This window comes from Carassius carassius, chromosome 40 (assembly GCF_963082965.1).
Source record: "Carassius carassius chromosome 40, fCarCar2.1, whole genome shotgun sequence".
In the NCBI taxonomy this organism is placed as follows: domain Eukaryota; kingdom Metazoa; phylum Chordata; class Actinopteri; order Cypriniformes; family Cyprinidae; genus Carassius; species Carassius carassius.
The window spans coordinates 7,310,490-7,325,780 of record NC_081794.1 but is presented as its reverse complement, the minus strand read 5'-3'; the positions used below and the strand labels follow the sequence as shown (position 1 = coordinate 7,325,780).

Here is a 15,291-nt window from a genome sequence, read left to right as displayed (position 1 = left end):
CAGTGCTTACTTGGCTAAAAAGCAAAGAAAGCAAAAGCAGCTCAGTTTAGATGTTCACACAGCGTCACTTCGCACAGCTGTCTTCCAAAAGGCTGTCCTGGCAGCGGTGGGATTTGAACCCGCGCCCCCGAAGAGACTGGAGCCTTAATCCAGCGCCTTGGACCGCTCGGCCACGCTACCCATGAGACCACATTCTACAGATCACTCGACCGGTGGAATGGTCGTCCGATGCTGACTTTGCTGAAAAGCTACAGTCTGATCCTGTTTGCGTAAAACAAACCTGATCCCCTGCAGGTTATGGCTTGCGGCTGTGTCGCTGTCACAACAAGTCTGAGATGAGTTTGGAAGAACAGATCAGCACAGGATTGACTCAAATCATCAGCAATGAAACCTCAAGTAGTCAGTAAACCACAGATGAAGGGCAGTGCCACAGGAGCAGGACTGAGTCAGCCTGCCTGAGCAAACAGGCGATCGGCTGTGGGAGAGGACGAGGTGTCTTGTTTGACTCGCATGTCCCTGGAGGGCCTGGCTGCTGCCAGGGAAAGTGTGCTTCTGCGGAGTGCATGTCCTTCTCTGATCAAACACACCTGAATGCGCTAATCAATGCCCTTAGGGCTGTCCTGAAAACGGCATACAGCTGTGCATTAGCCGATATGCTCCAAGCATTTTTTCACCTAAAACTTATAATGAGTGACATTGGCTGTTACCATTCTTTAGGATATTTATTTCTTTTCACTATTATTATATTCAAGTTCTTCCTCCTGTTTTGAAGTAACTTCACTATACTTGTAAATCATTGGTGTCCCTGCTTCAACAGGGTGCCTCTGTTAGAAAGGAGCAGAGGCTGGGACAGGCTTCCAGCGCTTACTTGGCTAAAAAGCAAAGAAAGCAAAAACAGCTCAGTTTAGATGTTCACGCAGCATCACTTCGCACAGCTGTCTATCTACTGGTCACTCGAACGGTGGAAAGGTCGTCCGATGATGACTTTGCTGAAAAGCTACAGTCTGATCCTGTTTGCGTAAAACAAACCTGATCCCCTGCAGGTTAGGGTTTGCGGCTGTGTCGCTGTCACAACAAGTCTGAGATGAGTTTGGAAGAACAGATCAGCACAGGATTGACTCAAATCATCAGCAATGAAACCTCAAGTAGTCAGTAAACCACAGATGAAGGGCAGTGCCACAGGAGCAGGACTGAGTCAGCCTGCCTGAGCAAACAGGCGATCGGCTGTGGGAGAGGACGAGGTGTCTTGTTTGACTCGCATGTCCCTGGAGGGCCTGGCTGCTGCCAGGGAAAGTGTGCTCTCCCACAATATTTTCAGACCATTATCGAGTACACACAGGGCCTCCTGGCCTTAATTAAAAGGCACAGCTGGCAGCGGTGGGATTCGAACCCACGCCCCCAGAGAGACTGGAGCTTAAATCCAGCGCCTTAGACCACTCGGCCACGCTACCCAGCATGGAATACTTTACATTCCTGTTTGGTACTTCCACCAGCCAGAAATAGAGACAATGGCCAGGGTGAACCTTCTTGGCTAAACACGTCCAATGCGGCCAAGAAAGCTCTTTATTTGACCATGGCAGCAAAAAGTGTCTATTGAAAAGGAGCCCCTGAGAGCGGTGGGATTCGAACACATGCCCCTGAAGAGATTGGGGGAAAAAAGAAAGAACCTCTCGGCCACGCTACCACATAATGCCCTTTTCCCCAGACAACCTTCCACCAACTTTTTCCTTGTCGTGCTTTGCCACAAGATAACGCCTTGAAATTCTCCAAGGTAGAGGCCTCCTTCTTGCAGGGGAATGCAGTACTACTCCTGGTGGCTCCCCTTCTGCGGAGTGCATGTCCTTCTCTGATCAAACACACCTGAATGCGCTAATAAATGCCTTTAGGGCTGTCCTGAAAACGGCATACAGCTGTGCATTAGCCGATATGCTCCAAGCATTTTTTCACCTAAAACTTATAATGAGTGACATTGGCTGTTACCATTCTTTAGGATATTTATTTCTTTTCACTATTATTATATTCAAGTTCTTCCTCCTGTTTTGAAGTAACTGCTTCAACAGGGTGCCTCTGTTAGAAAGGAGCAGAGGCTGGGACAGGCTTCCAGCGCTTACTTGGCTAAAAAGCAAAGAAAGCAAAAACAGCCCAGTTTAGATGTTCACGCAGCATCACTTTGCACAGCTGTCTTCCAAATGGCTGTCCTGGCAGCGGTGGGATTTGAACCCACACCCCACGAAGAGACTTGAGCCTTAATCCAGAGCCTTAGACCGCTCGGCCACGCTACCCCATGAGACCACATTCTACAGATCACTCGACCAGTGGAAAGGTCGTCCGATGCTGACTTTGCTGAAAAGCTACAGTCTGATCCTGTTTGCGTAAAACAAACCTGATCCCCTGCAGGTTATGGCTTGCGGCTGTGTCGCTGTCACAACAAGTCTGAGATGAGTTTGGAAGAACAGATCAGCACAGGATTGACTCAAATCATCAGCAACGAAACCTCAAGTAGTCAGTAAACCACAGATGAAGGGCAGTGCCCCAGGAGCAGGACTGAGTCAGCCTGCCTTAGCAAACAGGCGAACGGCTGTGGGAGAGGACGAGGTGTCTTGTTTGACTCGCATGTCCCTGGAGGGCCTGGCTGCTGCCTGGCTGTGTGCATGGTTTCTTTGAAGTGAAAAGGTAAAATATAAATAAAAATTATTACAACAGATGTGAAGGAGGAGGAGAATTTATACGTGCGTCACATTAAGTCGACAAAAGACTTCCGCATAGGATATAGTGATGGGAAGTTCAATTCTTTTCTGCGAACCGGTTCTTTCGGAGGGTTCGATTCAATAAACCGGTTGAAAAAAACTAATTTGAGGTCGAGGATTTAAGTCTTGAAGAAAAGTAAATAAATTAGGTGTCATCAGCGCAGAAAACATGATCCACTTACTATACATAATCCATTGCGATGTATTTGTTATTAAATTAACTTACGTTTCGCCAGATTGCCTTTCATTCAAGCCCTTGGTTTACCTGTGCTCATAATATTTGCACAGAATCAGTTCAGAATCAATCACCAAAAGAACCACTTGGGTTCAGACGCACCGTGAGTCAGTCTGCTTCACACATTCGCAGTATCATCAGCTCCTCAGTTCTCGAATCAGATCAGGTTCTTAACCCATCCAAAGCGTGTACACACACACACACACACACACACACACATACACGGTTCAGTGTACTGATTCACTGATCAACCGGTTCTTGACTCGAGAATGAGAACCGCTCTAACCGGCACATGCTGCAGTTCAGTATCATCAGTTGGACTACTCATGTTCATGTTCTGTTTACTATAAACTCAGTTTGCGAATATGTCAATGTGACGAGTGGGGCGGGGCCGAGGGACGTGGGAACGAGCGAGGCCGGTGGAGTGATTGGGAAATGAACGACACCTGTTCGACCCACCGGTCTTGAGTCCCACGGAGGAGATGGAAGGATATAAAACAGGAGCGATGAAATTGAAGGACGAGAGAGGACCAGGCCTGAGCTTTATTTTATGTTTTGGTTTTTATTTGTGCGCATCAGTCGTCCGCGAGGGGCTGATGCGCTGTTTTATGTTTATTTTGATTATTAAAGTTTCATTTTGATTGTCCGCCGGTTCCCGCCTCCTTCTTCCCGATGATTATGGAGTTTTGATTATTACAGTGGTGCCGAAACCCGGGAGAAGGAGGGACGCGCTGCTGAAGATCCCTCGCCGCTGTGTTGAATCAGCGGGGCCATCGAGCAGGCGAGGAAGTGTGCCGCCATGGACGCGTGGGCTGGAGTGAGTTGCCGGGGACGGGCGAGCTCGCTGCCGGCCACCCGTGATGTGGAGGGGCGGCTGCCGTCCGTGGGGGAGCGGAGGAGTCGGCGCCGTTCGCCAGGGGGCCGGAGCCTGCTGCCATCCGCCGGAACGGGGGACTCATGCCGGCTGCCCAAAACCGGATGAGCCGTCCACCGGGCGGCGGAGGAGTGTCGTGCCGTCCGCCGAGGGCCGTCCAGTGCCCCCGCCAAGCACCGCGGAGGAGATCACCCAGCTGGTGGAGGGCCGAGCAGCAGTGCGTCTGGGAACCGAAAATTTTTTTTTTTCCTCTCTCCCCTCTCTCCCCTCTGTCGCTCCTCCTTCCATCTCCTTTTCTCTAGCCTCGTCTGTCCTACCCCCAGGTTCCCGCAGGTCCCCGTGAGCGGTCCCTCCCGGGGAGTAGAGCGCAGTCTCGGGAGTACCCCCCGGCCTGCGAGGGGCGATGGGGGTATGTGACGAGTGGGGCGGGGCCGAGGGACATGGAAAGAGTGAGGCCGGTGGAGTGATTGGGAAATGAACGACACCTGTTCGACCCACCGGTCTTGAGTCCCACGGAGGAGATGGAAGGATATAAAACAGGAGCGACGACAGTGAAGGACGAGAGAGGACCAGGCCTGAGCTTTATTTTATGGTTTGGTTTTTATTTGTGCGCATCAGTCGTCCGCGAGGGGGGTTTTGTGTTTATTTTGATTATTAAAGTTTCATTTTGATTGTCCGCCGGTTCCCGCCTCCTTCTTCCCAATGATTATGGAGTTTTGATTATTACAGTCATCATTAACTATTAATACAGTACAGATATTTCATAAATCATCCCTTATTCCTATTAAACATAGTCTTTAGAGTCTTAATTATTGTCCAACTTCCCTGAAAACCCCTTTGGCCTATACATAATCTACAATATACAGATTAGAAACCTTCATCTTAAAAAAAAAGATAAATAAAATATAGTTATTTTATTACACTTTCCGATGTTTAACAAAATACTTGAAAAATTACACGCATGCGCAGTATCATCAGTTCATCGGTTCTCAAATCGACATCCGAAAGAAACAGTTTTCGGTTCAGTGTACTGGTGATCCGAAAACCGATGCAACCGGTTCTTGACTCGAGAACGAGAACTGCTCCACAGTGGGCGTGTTCGTTCGTCATCTGGCTCTGCTCTTCATCTTCAGTTTGGTCTTCACAGGTTCAGTCAGTGTGCTGTTTGAGTAAATGAATTACTCAGAGATATTGGTTTATTCTAACTCAGAGGGAGAGTCAGTCACGTTAAAAAAGTTAACAGTTTAAATCATTTGTGGATTAATGCTTATTGGAGACGCGAACCATTTCAAACGATTCAGTTCGATTTGGTGAACTAGTTCAACCAGGTCACTATGAAGAACCAGTTAAATTGAACGATTCGTTCGCGAATCGGACATCACTAATAGGATACACCTGTGTATCCTCGCTCATCGCTCCTCATGAAGCCTCCTCCCTCCTCGATCCTCGCCTCTTCGTGGTGCAATGGGCTCGGTGCACAAGATGGCGCCGGTGAGCGATGCAAGTGTGTGCATACCTACTTCCGGTTTTGCGACACTCGCATTTACTGTAAGGGAAACGTTACATACGAAACTTGGCTAGATGTATATAATTAATTATTTTCAAATTTAACAGCGGATAGTGGTATATCAAAGACACGGGGAAACATCCTCCTTACATTTTTGCGTACCTCTGTGTGGAAATTCATCAAGATACAACCCGGAGAATGCTTTATTCTTCTGTTGATTATGCGGATCAGCGTCAGCGTCAGGTTAATCAGTCCGCAAGGATTTCTTCTTTCAAACACAAACCACTCAAATATGCAATACTTTTCATTTTCGAAGAGCTGATTTTGTTCTGACTGTTTTGTACGATTAACGTTTCTGACTGGCAAACAAGATGCACAGAGATTTCTGATAAAAGCATGTTTTATTAACTTTATTTGATAACATTTTATAACTGTAACTGTACAATTAAACGTAATGTAATTATAGTAGGTTTGCATTAATTAAAAGATTGCTGTTTGCATTCATGTGTGTTTTTATCAATGTTTATTTTGTGAAAGATCTGCAGCATAAATCATTATCTGTCTATGCGCAGAGCATGTATATTTTCACTCTTTTGTATTAATTATCAGATAAAACCGATATTAAAATTTGTCATGTATTACTTAACTGTGTAAAATAATAAAATCGTGAAAATAATGATGAAACAAACTGATGTATGTGCACAAATGAGAAATGGATACTTATGAAGACAAATCCAAATCCAGGAAATCCAAGATGGCGGATATATGCAACTAGCATAGACAGTAAAAGAAACTAGGCCATAAGAGAAATTAGATGTCCTTCAAGATGGCTGTGATCGATCGGTTTCCGGGTCATAGGATGGAGGACAGAGGAGTGAGGAGACGAGGAGGGATATTGAGAAGCACCCTTCTTGAGAAGATGAGTGTGATGTTCGATGATGAATCAGGACGCCGACGGCCAAAATCACCGAATTAATCACCAACCAAAACCGAGGACATTATGCCGATATTTGAGTAAATGGGAGACCACCTTGCACTACCTAACAAGCAGCCATGTAGGTCCAAATGATGCCTACTGCAAAATTTGTTGTTGTAATTTCAGTGTTGGTCATGGAGGGGAAAACAACGTTTCGCAGCACGAAATTATAATTATTATTAAATTATTATTAATATTACCTTGTTCATAAATAAGTACAACATATAAGTATAACATATCCATTGGTGTGTCATTCTGTAATATATATTGTGTAGTTATTAACTCTTTAGACTGTCAGTTAATGATTAGTGCTTTTTTAAAAGTTTGTGGGTAAGAATCGTGTAGAAAAAAAAATCCCTAATTTTGGTAATGGATTCCGGGAAATCCCCATATTCTCAATGTTCAATGTTGACAGCTATGAATATTAATATAAATAGTTATGCTTGCTATTATAACACAGTCTGTCTTCTCACATTTTTAGTTTACCAAATCAAGATTTACTGTCTCTTACATTGCTGCAGCAAAGCCAAATCTTCGTATGTCCAGGAGAACTTCTCAGGTTGAAGACCAGCCCAGCACAGCAGTGTCTAATAAACATTTCATCAGTACACTGCAACAGTAGAACGTATGTCTATAAAAAGATAATTTGCACTTTGTCATTCATCACATATTCAGCATATTAATAACTATTTTGCATCTTTTCATTAGAAATGACAGATTTGAAAGTGTCTTGAATGAATTTAACCTAAAAAAAATGCTTAATCAGATTTAATATAAATAAAACTATAAATAATAACATGCTTAATCAGAATAAATATGAATACAACAAAATAACTAATAATAACAAAACACATTTCCATTGGTGTACTTAAATTTTCTTGCAAAGAATATCAAACAAAGAACATATATACATTTAATTAACATTGAAACATTTATTTAAAGTAATTAACAATATTACAGCTGTCTTTAGCTGGATTCGCTTGGTGAGCGCCTGCAATAGGAAACAGTGTAATAGAAATGCACGAATTTCCCGCATGAAAAAAACGGAAGATGTATTACTGCGCGCATGCTAAGGAAGATCGGTATTTGAATGTCAAATTTCCCTTTCTTTTCTTCATTTCTTCTTTCTCTCTTCTTACCTTCTTCCCCACCTTTGACAGACTATTGCTACCCAGCTTGCTTCTTGCATGGGTATCTTAATTGCAGCCATCTGTGTATAAGCCATTATACTCAAAATAATTTTTTCCACATTTTTTCACCCACAATTCTCAGTGAGTAACATTGGCTGTTTCCATTCATTAAGGCTTCAACAGGATAGAAAAGAGCAGAGGCTGGGACAGGCTTCTACACTGACTTTGCTAAAAAGCAAGGAAAGCTAAAGCAGCTGGGTTTGGGTGAGCAGGCAGACTTCTTACAGGGGTTCGCAGTCCTATGTTTCTGTACCACAGCAAAGTTCCTTGATTATTACGCCAGAATGAGAATATAGTTCCCAGTCATATTGGCCTAGAAAATTGCAACTTTTAATTTTTTTATCGGTCTTAGTACATAATGTAACTGCAGAAGATTCTTAAATAGGAAAAATATTGAAACTTTTAAAAAATTTTAGCGAGGTGCTAGTGGTCTAATCAGATTCAATTATCTATGCTAAGCAAAGCTAAAAGTGCTACCGTCAGACACGGAGATTGACTGGATTGATTAGAAAATGGTGAAACTCAACTGTTTGACTCTAGGGAACTTGGAAAATTTGCCTATTTTCAAAAATAGTGGAGTGTTTCTTTTAATGTATCCTTTCCGAATAAAAGTATTAATTTGTTGACACCAAACATTTGAACAGTATTTTATCGAGCAAACTTATTTTGCAACTTTTAAATACTAACTATTGCGTTACAATATAGTCAGTAGACAGTAAACTGGAATTTATGCTCTGTTGGTTGTTGGAACAGATTTCTGAGAGAAGGTTTCTGGCTGAAGTTAATTTTACGTCTCAGTGTTTAGTATTAATTAAAAATTAGACAAATCTTCTATTATTTGAACCTACAATCTGTTATCAGTTTAGATTTTAGATGCTTCACTAAGTAGCAGAAGACACTAACCAGTTTAAATTCCAGTTATGCAGACGGGGAACCTTGTAACACTGCGTCACAAAGTGCCCTGGTATTAATAAACTATACTTTTCTATAACATTGGTAATGTAATTAACTTTTTCATGAATTTTAATGAGAAACCGGGAAACAGGTGAATAATGAGATTCAATTGAAACATTCAGAAATTGCTTCAAGAAATGTAAGGCATTTTGGCTCGTCTATTTTCCTTGTGTGATGAGCTGTGTTGAGGTCTCTGTGTTTTTCTGAATGTCTGTTTCTTCATCTATTGCCCACATTGTTTTAAACTATGCCCAAGCATGCAATGTGTTAATTGTCAAATTTCAAAATTATATTATTTTTTTAATTCTTAAAAAACATAATTTTCTTTGAAAAAGTAAATTTGACAACATATTTTAGTTTGTCTTGTATTTGTATATACACAACATTTTGAATGCACAGAGATACCGTGACGAGATCCTGTGGCCCATTGTTGTGCCATTCATCCATGACCATCACCTCATGTTGCAGCATGAAAATGCACGTCCCAGTGTTGCAAGGATCTGTACACAATTCCTCGAAGCTGAAAACATCCCAATTCTTGCATGGCCAGAATACTCAATGGACATGTCACCTATTGAGCATGTTTGGGATGCTCTGGATCGGCATATAATACAACAGCATGTTCCAGTTCCTGCCAATATTCAGCAACTTCACACAGCCATTGAAGAGAGGTGGACCAACATTCCACAGGCCACATTCAACAACCCGATCAGCAAAGTAGATATGTTGCACTGCGTGAGGCAAATGGTGGTCACCCCACCCGGCCCCTGCCCTCCACCCCCAGTACATTTAAACTGTACATTTTAGAGTGGCCTTTTATTGTGGCCAGCCTAAGGCACACCTTTGCAATAATTATTCTTTCTAATCAGCGTGAGGTGAGGTGAAGGTGAATGGATTATTTCAGCAAAGGAGAAGTGCTCACTAAAACAGATTTAGACGGATTTGTGAACAATATTTGAGAGAAATAGTAGGGGTGTAACGATTCACTCGTTTTCTCGATGCATCGATTACAAACCCTGTCGATTCATATGCATCGATCTTGAAACATGATTTTTGAATCGTGAATCACCGATCTTGGACAGTAATCGATTCAAAATGCTAAGAATCGAATGAATCTTGATTTCTATAGCGATTCAATGCTTTCGAAATGTATACACATTAAATTACTACACGCACGAATTAATGGAGACCTTGAATCGTGCCTCTTTTCTGTCCTCCACGCGCTCCACTGTTTACCGAGACTGTCACGGGATTGCGCTCGCACTCCGTTCGTCTCTGACGCAGCTGACGTGTGATCTATAGGACTCGTGTCCAGTAATGCTAACGTGAAGTAGTTTTACTTTTCTGTAGTTTGTCAATGGCTCTCTGCATCTTACCGATGGAGTTACCGGAGCCATCGACAGCTGTATTTATTGCATGGACGGAGCAGAAATATAAGTGTCTAAATCATACGCACAGATCCATTGAATGATAAATGTTTTTAAACAATGCGGATGAACCGAATATACGAAGGAAACTGTTAAAATTAACCACAGCATTAACAACGACCTTGAAATAAGAGCGCGAGATTTATCTGATAATATGCATGAAAGTAGCGTTTGTTTCATTAGCAAACAGACATCTGGCGCATTTTCTCTCAGAATCATTCGCTGATGGAGAGGAAAAGTTAAATAGAGATGAAGACATTTTCACACTGAAAGAGAAGCGATCTCGCTCTCATAGACGTGCCAGGCTATATCTGCAGCTAAACTGAATAAAAGCGGAATGAACTGATGAAACTAAAAAAAAAACACAAACAATTTATGAATGATGCAGTGCTAATTGACATTTATTACAGTACAGAAACTATAAAGTATATTTTCTACCTTATTCTGTGCAGAAAATTTAAATAATTGCTAATTAAATGTAGCCTAGTATATAAAACAATCATAAAATTGCCATTAGGAAAAATATATATATTACAAATGATTGATTATTGTCCAGCAGTGTATTTGATTTATTACAGCTAATTAAAAGTAATTAAAAAAGAAGATAATTTCTTGTAAAAAAAAAAATAATAATTATAATAATTATAATTATTATTATTATTATTATTATATAGGCTACATACATAAAATGATTGTATTTGACATTTCTGTCACTTCTGAAATTATGGCTACGCCCCTGGTGTGACTAAATGTTAACTTATACATAATACTCTTTAAGCTCTTTTTTAAAAACTTGGCTTACATACATTTTTACGTATGCCATGTCGCATCATTAAACTAGCATTTAACAATGGACAAAAGGTTTTTTTTTTCCTAACCTATGGTTCTCTAACCATAAATGCTACTGTAATTTGCCCCCTGACTAAGCATTTAAATAATTTAGTAGAAGCATTTAAATAATCCCGTGAATGCACTTAAAGAATGCAGAATCGAATCGTTATAATCGAATCGAATCGAATTTAATTGTGAATCGAATCTAATTGAATCGTCCTAAATTTGCAAAAATCGTTATTGAATCGAATCGAAAACCTATGAATCGTAATCGAATCGAATCGCTGCCTTGTCAAAGATTCACAGCCCTACTCCAACTTAAATCGTGTATATAGGCCGTTCGCAGGGGCGTAGATTACGCGGGGGATGCTTTGTGAAAACAGTTGTTTCGCAGAAAAACAGACACTTTTGGAAACACGAACACATTAAACATAGGATTGCGACAATATGGATTTTCAAGTCATCTCCAGCAGGTGATAAATAAAGTATATGAACAATGCAGTGCTATTACAGTATAAAAACTATTCTGCCTTATTATGTGTTTAAAAAAAAGTGTTTGTAGTGTATATAAACAAATCATTATGTTTTTTATTGTCCAGCAGTTATAGATCTCTAAGCCAATTAAAAGCCTGAAATTAGAGAAAATTATAAGTTGCCTATACACTACCAATCAAAAGTTTTTAAACAGTAAGCTTGTTAATGTTTTTTAAAGAAGTCTCTTCTGTTCACCAAGCCTGCATTTATTTGATCCAAAGTACAGCAAAACAATAACTGATTTCTATTTGAATATGTTTCAAAATGTAATTTATTGAGATTTCAAAGCTGAATTTTTAGCATCATTACTCCATTCACATGATCCTCCAGCAATAATTATGATATTCTGATTTGCTGCTCAAAAAAACAAAGAACAAAAAAAACAGCGGAGTAGATTTTTTTTCAGAATAGAAAGGTCAGGAGAACAGCATTTATATGAAATAGAAATCTTTTGTAAAATGATGTCTTTTTCATTACTTTTGATCAATTTAAAGAATCCTTGCTAAATAAAAGTATTAATTTCCATAATTTGTTTTCCAAATTTTTTTTATTTTAAATGGTATAGGGTATAATGTTGCGAAAGCTTTTTGTTTCACATAAATGCTGATCTTTGGATCCTTCTATTCATCAAAGTATACAGAAAAAATTTACTCATATGTTTTAAATAATGATAATCATCAAATCAGCATATTAGAATGATTTCTAAAGGATGAGACACTGAAGACTGGAGTAATGATGCTGAAAATTCAGATTTGATCACAGGAATAAATTACATTTTAAAATATATTCAAATAGAAAACAGTTATTTTAAATAGTAAAAATATTTCACAATATTACTGCTTTTGCTGTATTCTGGATCAAATAAATGCAGGCTTGGTGAGCAGAAGAGACTTCTTTCAAAACATTAAAAATCTTACTGTTCTAAAACTGTTGACTGGTAGGCTATATAGATTAAAGAAATTTAATTTCTGTCCCCCTCACTTCTGAAAAGATGGCTACGCCCCTGGCCGTTCGAATAACCATTAAATACGCTGATCAGCTATAGCGTTTTTAACGGAACTGAGCCAGTCAAAAACAATAAAAAAAAGTTCTCTACTTTCAGTGCACACGCACCGTTGCTGACGAAATACCAGAGACGTTTTCTCTACAGCTCTGAGAAAAACAAGGTTAATGATGGCGTCACAGACAGACGCCAACGTATTACAACTTCCTGTTTCGCAAAGCGCTGAGTTAGGCTCTTGTTTGCTACCCAGCTAGTAAGCTTAAATGCCCAACAAGATTGTGTCTAACCTTAGTGTCCTAATACAGTGCTAACAAGCAAAAAGTGCGATTTACTGCAATTGGTGAAATAATGTCGGACAGTCCGGGTGAGTATTTTTGTATACTAAAGCGCTGTAATTAGCCAAACTATTTACAGACCTAACGTTACCATGCTAGCTTCAGATTTCTCAAATCGACATACAAGTTACAGTTATAATGTAAGTCTCTTGTTGGTTTGTCTAAACGGTTTTATATGTCTGTTTAGAATTACGAATGATTATAATTTTCGTGAATTTTTGCCATTGGTAAACTGCTGTTTTGATATTTAACACAAAATTACCAGAATGTGTCACGACAGCAAATGTACATTTACTTCACTATTATGTACGTAACATTTTTGCATTATGTTATTCTGCATTGTTTTACTGAATTTTGTTGTTTTCTTTTTCCTACACCGTAACATTTTTGCTCTTTTCAACTGCTTCTGACAGATTTGCCACCAAGCGATGAGCAGAATTTAGAGATACAAGGCTCTGTTACTATTTGTCCTTCTGTTGTGATGGAGGAAGAGGAGGATAGCATGTTTAATGACCAACATTTCTGTAAGTATAAACTTAAATATGCTATTTTAATTTAAATCCCCTTCCTTTCTCTCTTTCATGTGTACCTTATACACTTTATGAAAGTGAAAGTGTCCTGACATACTGCCAAGTATGGTGACCCATACTCAGAATTTGTGCATTTTAGCCATCCAAATTGCACAAACACAGCAATGAACACACACACAACCGGAGCAGCGGGCAGCCATTTATGCTGCGGTGCCCGGGTACATGTGTCTGCAATACCCTTTCCTTGTCTTACTCTTTGCTTTTTTGGCAGATTGTGAGATGTGTCACCAGCACTTCATTGACCAGTGTGAGGTTCATGGTCCACCATTATTCACATGTGACTCACCAGCAGCTATGGGCATTCCTCAGAGAGCTCTGCTGACACTGCCGCAAGGCTTGGTTATAGGTCGATCAAGCATCTCTAATGCAGGGCTTGGGGTTTTCAACAATGGTCAGACTGTTCCATTGGGGATGCATTTTGGACCTTTTGATGGAGAGTTGACTTCCGAGGAAAAGGCAATGGATAGTCCCTTCTCTTGGGTAGTGAGTGTCAATCTTACTGTTTTATTATTTGTTAAAGTTATTATTGTAATTTAAATATAAGCATTTGGCTAGACAAATATTGTCATTTTCTCTCTAGATTTACAAAGGCAATAATCAGTATACTTACATAGATGCAGAGCGAGACACTCACTCTAACTGGATGAAGTAAGCACTTCTATTCGCTTTTGTTGTGCTTTTTAATTTAGCCAGTTATTTGATCGTTTTCTCAATGTGTCTTGATTTAGGTTTGTGGTGTGCTCAAGGAGTGAGATGGAGCAGAATCTTGTTGCATTTCAGCAAAATGGACGTATTCTGTTCCGTTGTTGTCGCCCTATAAACCCAGGGCAGGAATTTAGAGTTTGGTATGCTGAAGAATATGCTCAAGGACTTGGCATCATCTGGGATAAGATCTGGGATAAGAAAAGCATTTATCTAGGTAACTACATCTTGGATTTTTACCTGCTCTGCGACATCTTTGTTCCATAGAAGTTTTTTGTTAAACGTCATGCTGCTTGTTCTGAATAAATGCTTCTGTAATGTCACAATGTGTAGTTAATCCAGATGTTATTTAATAATTCCTCATGTAATCCAGTTGCTTCACCCTTTGCATTTTTTTCCCCATTCGCCAACATTCTTCAAAATGTCGTATTTTGTTTCACAGAAGAAGGAAACGCATACAGGTTTGGATTGACATAAGGGTGACTAACATTACTTACCACAGTTATTCTTGCACTGCTGTATAGCGGCAGTTTTTAATTTTTCATGGCATATCCATCATTAACATGCTGAATTATTTAGAGTGGTTACTTAATATAATTGTATATAAAAAAATCTAAAAATCCAATCATTGCCTGGATTGTGCAAACATTATTGAAGACATAAAAACAGTTGTTGTTTTATTAAACCATTAAAATTGGTAAATTATAGAGACATTTTTACATTTTTTTTTTTTTAAATATACAGTTAAGACCATTTAAATCAACGGCATGAATCTTCTTTAGGAAGCATTGTTTGTATACAAAACATATTTGAAGTTAACCTGCCATAAACATTTCAGCTATATAACTTAAAGTTATAAGGCATTGAGTATTACTTTGTAGGGATAGCTAGATACAGAGAATGCTATGCATTTTCTGTTGATACCTGTCATGGCAAAGTGGCTTTCCGGTAATTATTATTATTTTTTTTTTCAGGTCCAACTGAAGAGCTGGCAACTCAGGACTGTCTATGTCCTTATTGTCATTACTCCTTCCCAACAGTTGTTTATCTGCGTGTTCATGTGAAGCGCTCACACCCCGATGAGTATGCACACTTTATGCAGACACAGCCACTAGAGTCTGTAGACATAGACCAGGGCCATCTGGCTTCTGATGCAGCTCCTCCAACCTATATGCAGCCAACAATAGAAAGCTGTCAGGATCAAATTTCAACCCCAAATGGACAACCCATCCAGCAGTCAGAAAAGTCAGACTGCACTGATTTGTCTGATACATGCAGTAATTGTTTAAGTGACCAGGCAAACTGTGTTGCTGAGGTCTCGGATGAAATGAATAAATGTGGTGAGTGTGGCCGTAACTTTTTGAGATCTTGTCATCTGAAGAGACA

General features: G+C 40.0%; 1 protein-coding gene and 2 non-coding genes across 3 annotated transcripts in view; 1 reads left to right on the top strand and 2 right to left on the bottom strand.

Annotated features, from left to right (window-relative positions):
- Positions 1-98: 98 nt before the first annotated feature.
- trnal-aag (transfer RNA leucine (anticodon AAG)) lies at positions 99-180 on the bottom strand. The gene has a single exon. It is a non-coding gene; the product is annotated as a tRNA-Leu (tRNA).
- A 1,189-nt stretch (positions 181-1,369) lies between these two features.
- trnal-uaa (transfer RNA leucine (anticodon UAA)) lies at positions 1,370-1,451 on the bottom strand. Its single transcript has one exon. It is a non-coding gene; the product is annotated as a tRNA-Leu (tRNA).
- Positions 1,452-12,467: 11,016 nt separating this feature from the next.
- The window catches only part of prdm9 (PR domain containing 9), a 4,416-nt gene continuing 1,592 nt past the window's right edge, over positions 12,468-15,291 (top strand). Inside the window, exons 1-6 of the mRNA XM_059531603.1 lie at positions 12,468-12,642; positions 13,027-13,137; positions 13,415-13,686; positions 13,784-13,851; positions 13,932-14,122; positions 14,880-15,290. Of these exons, the coding sequence (XP_059387586.1) occupies positions 12,627-12,642; positions 13,027-13,137; positions 13,415-13,686; positions 13,784-13,851; positions 13,932-14,122; positions 14,880-15,290 (1,069 nt within the window). The 5' untranslated portion in view covers positions 12,468-12,626. The remainder of the gene's footprint in view (positions 12,643-13,026; positions 13,138-13,414; positions 13,687-13,783; positions 13,852-13,931; positions 14,123-14,879; position 15,291) is intronic.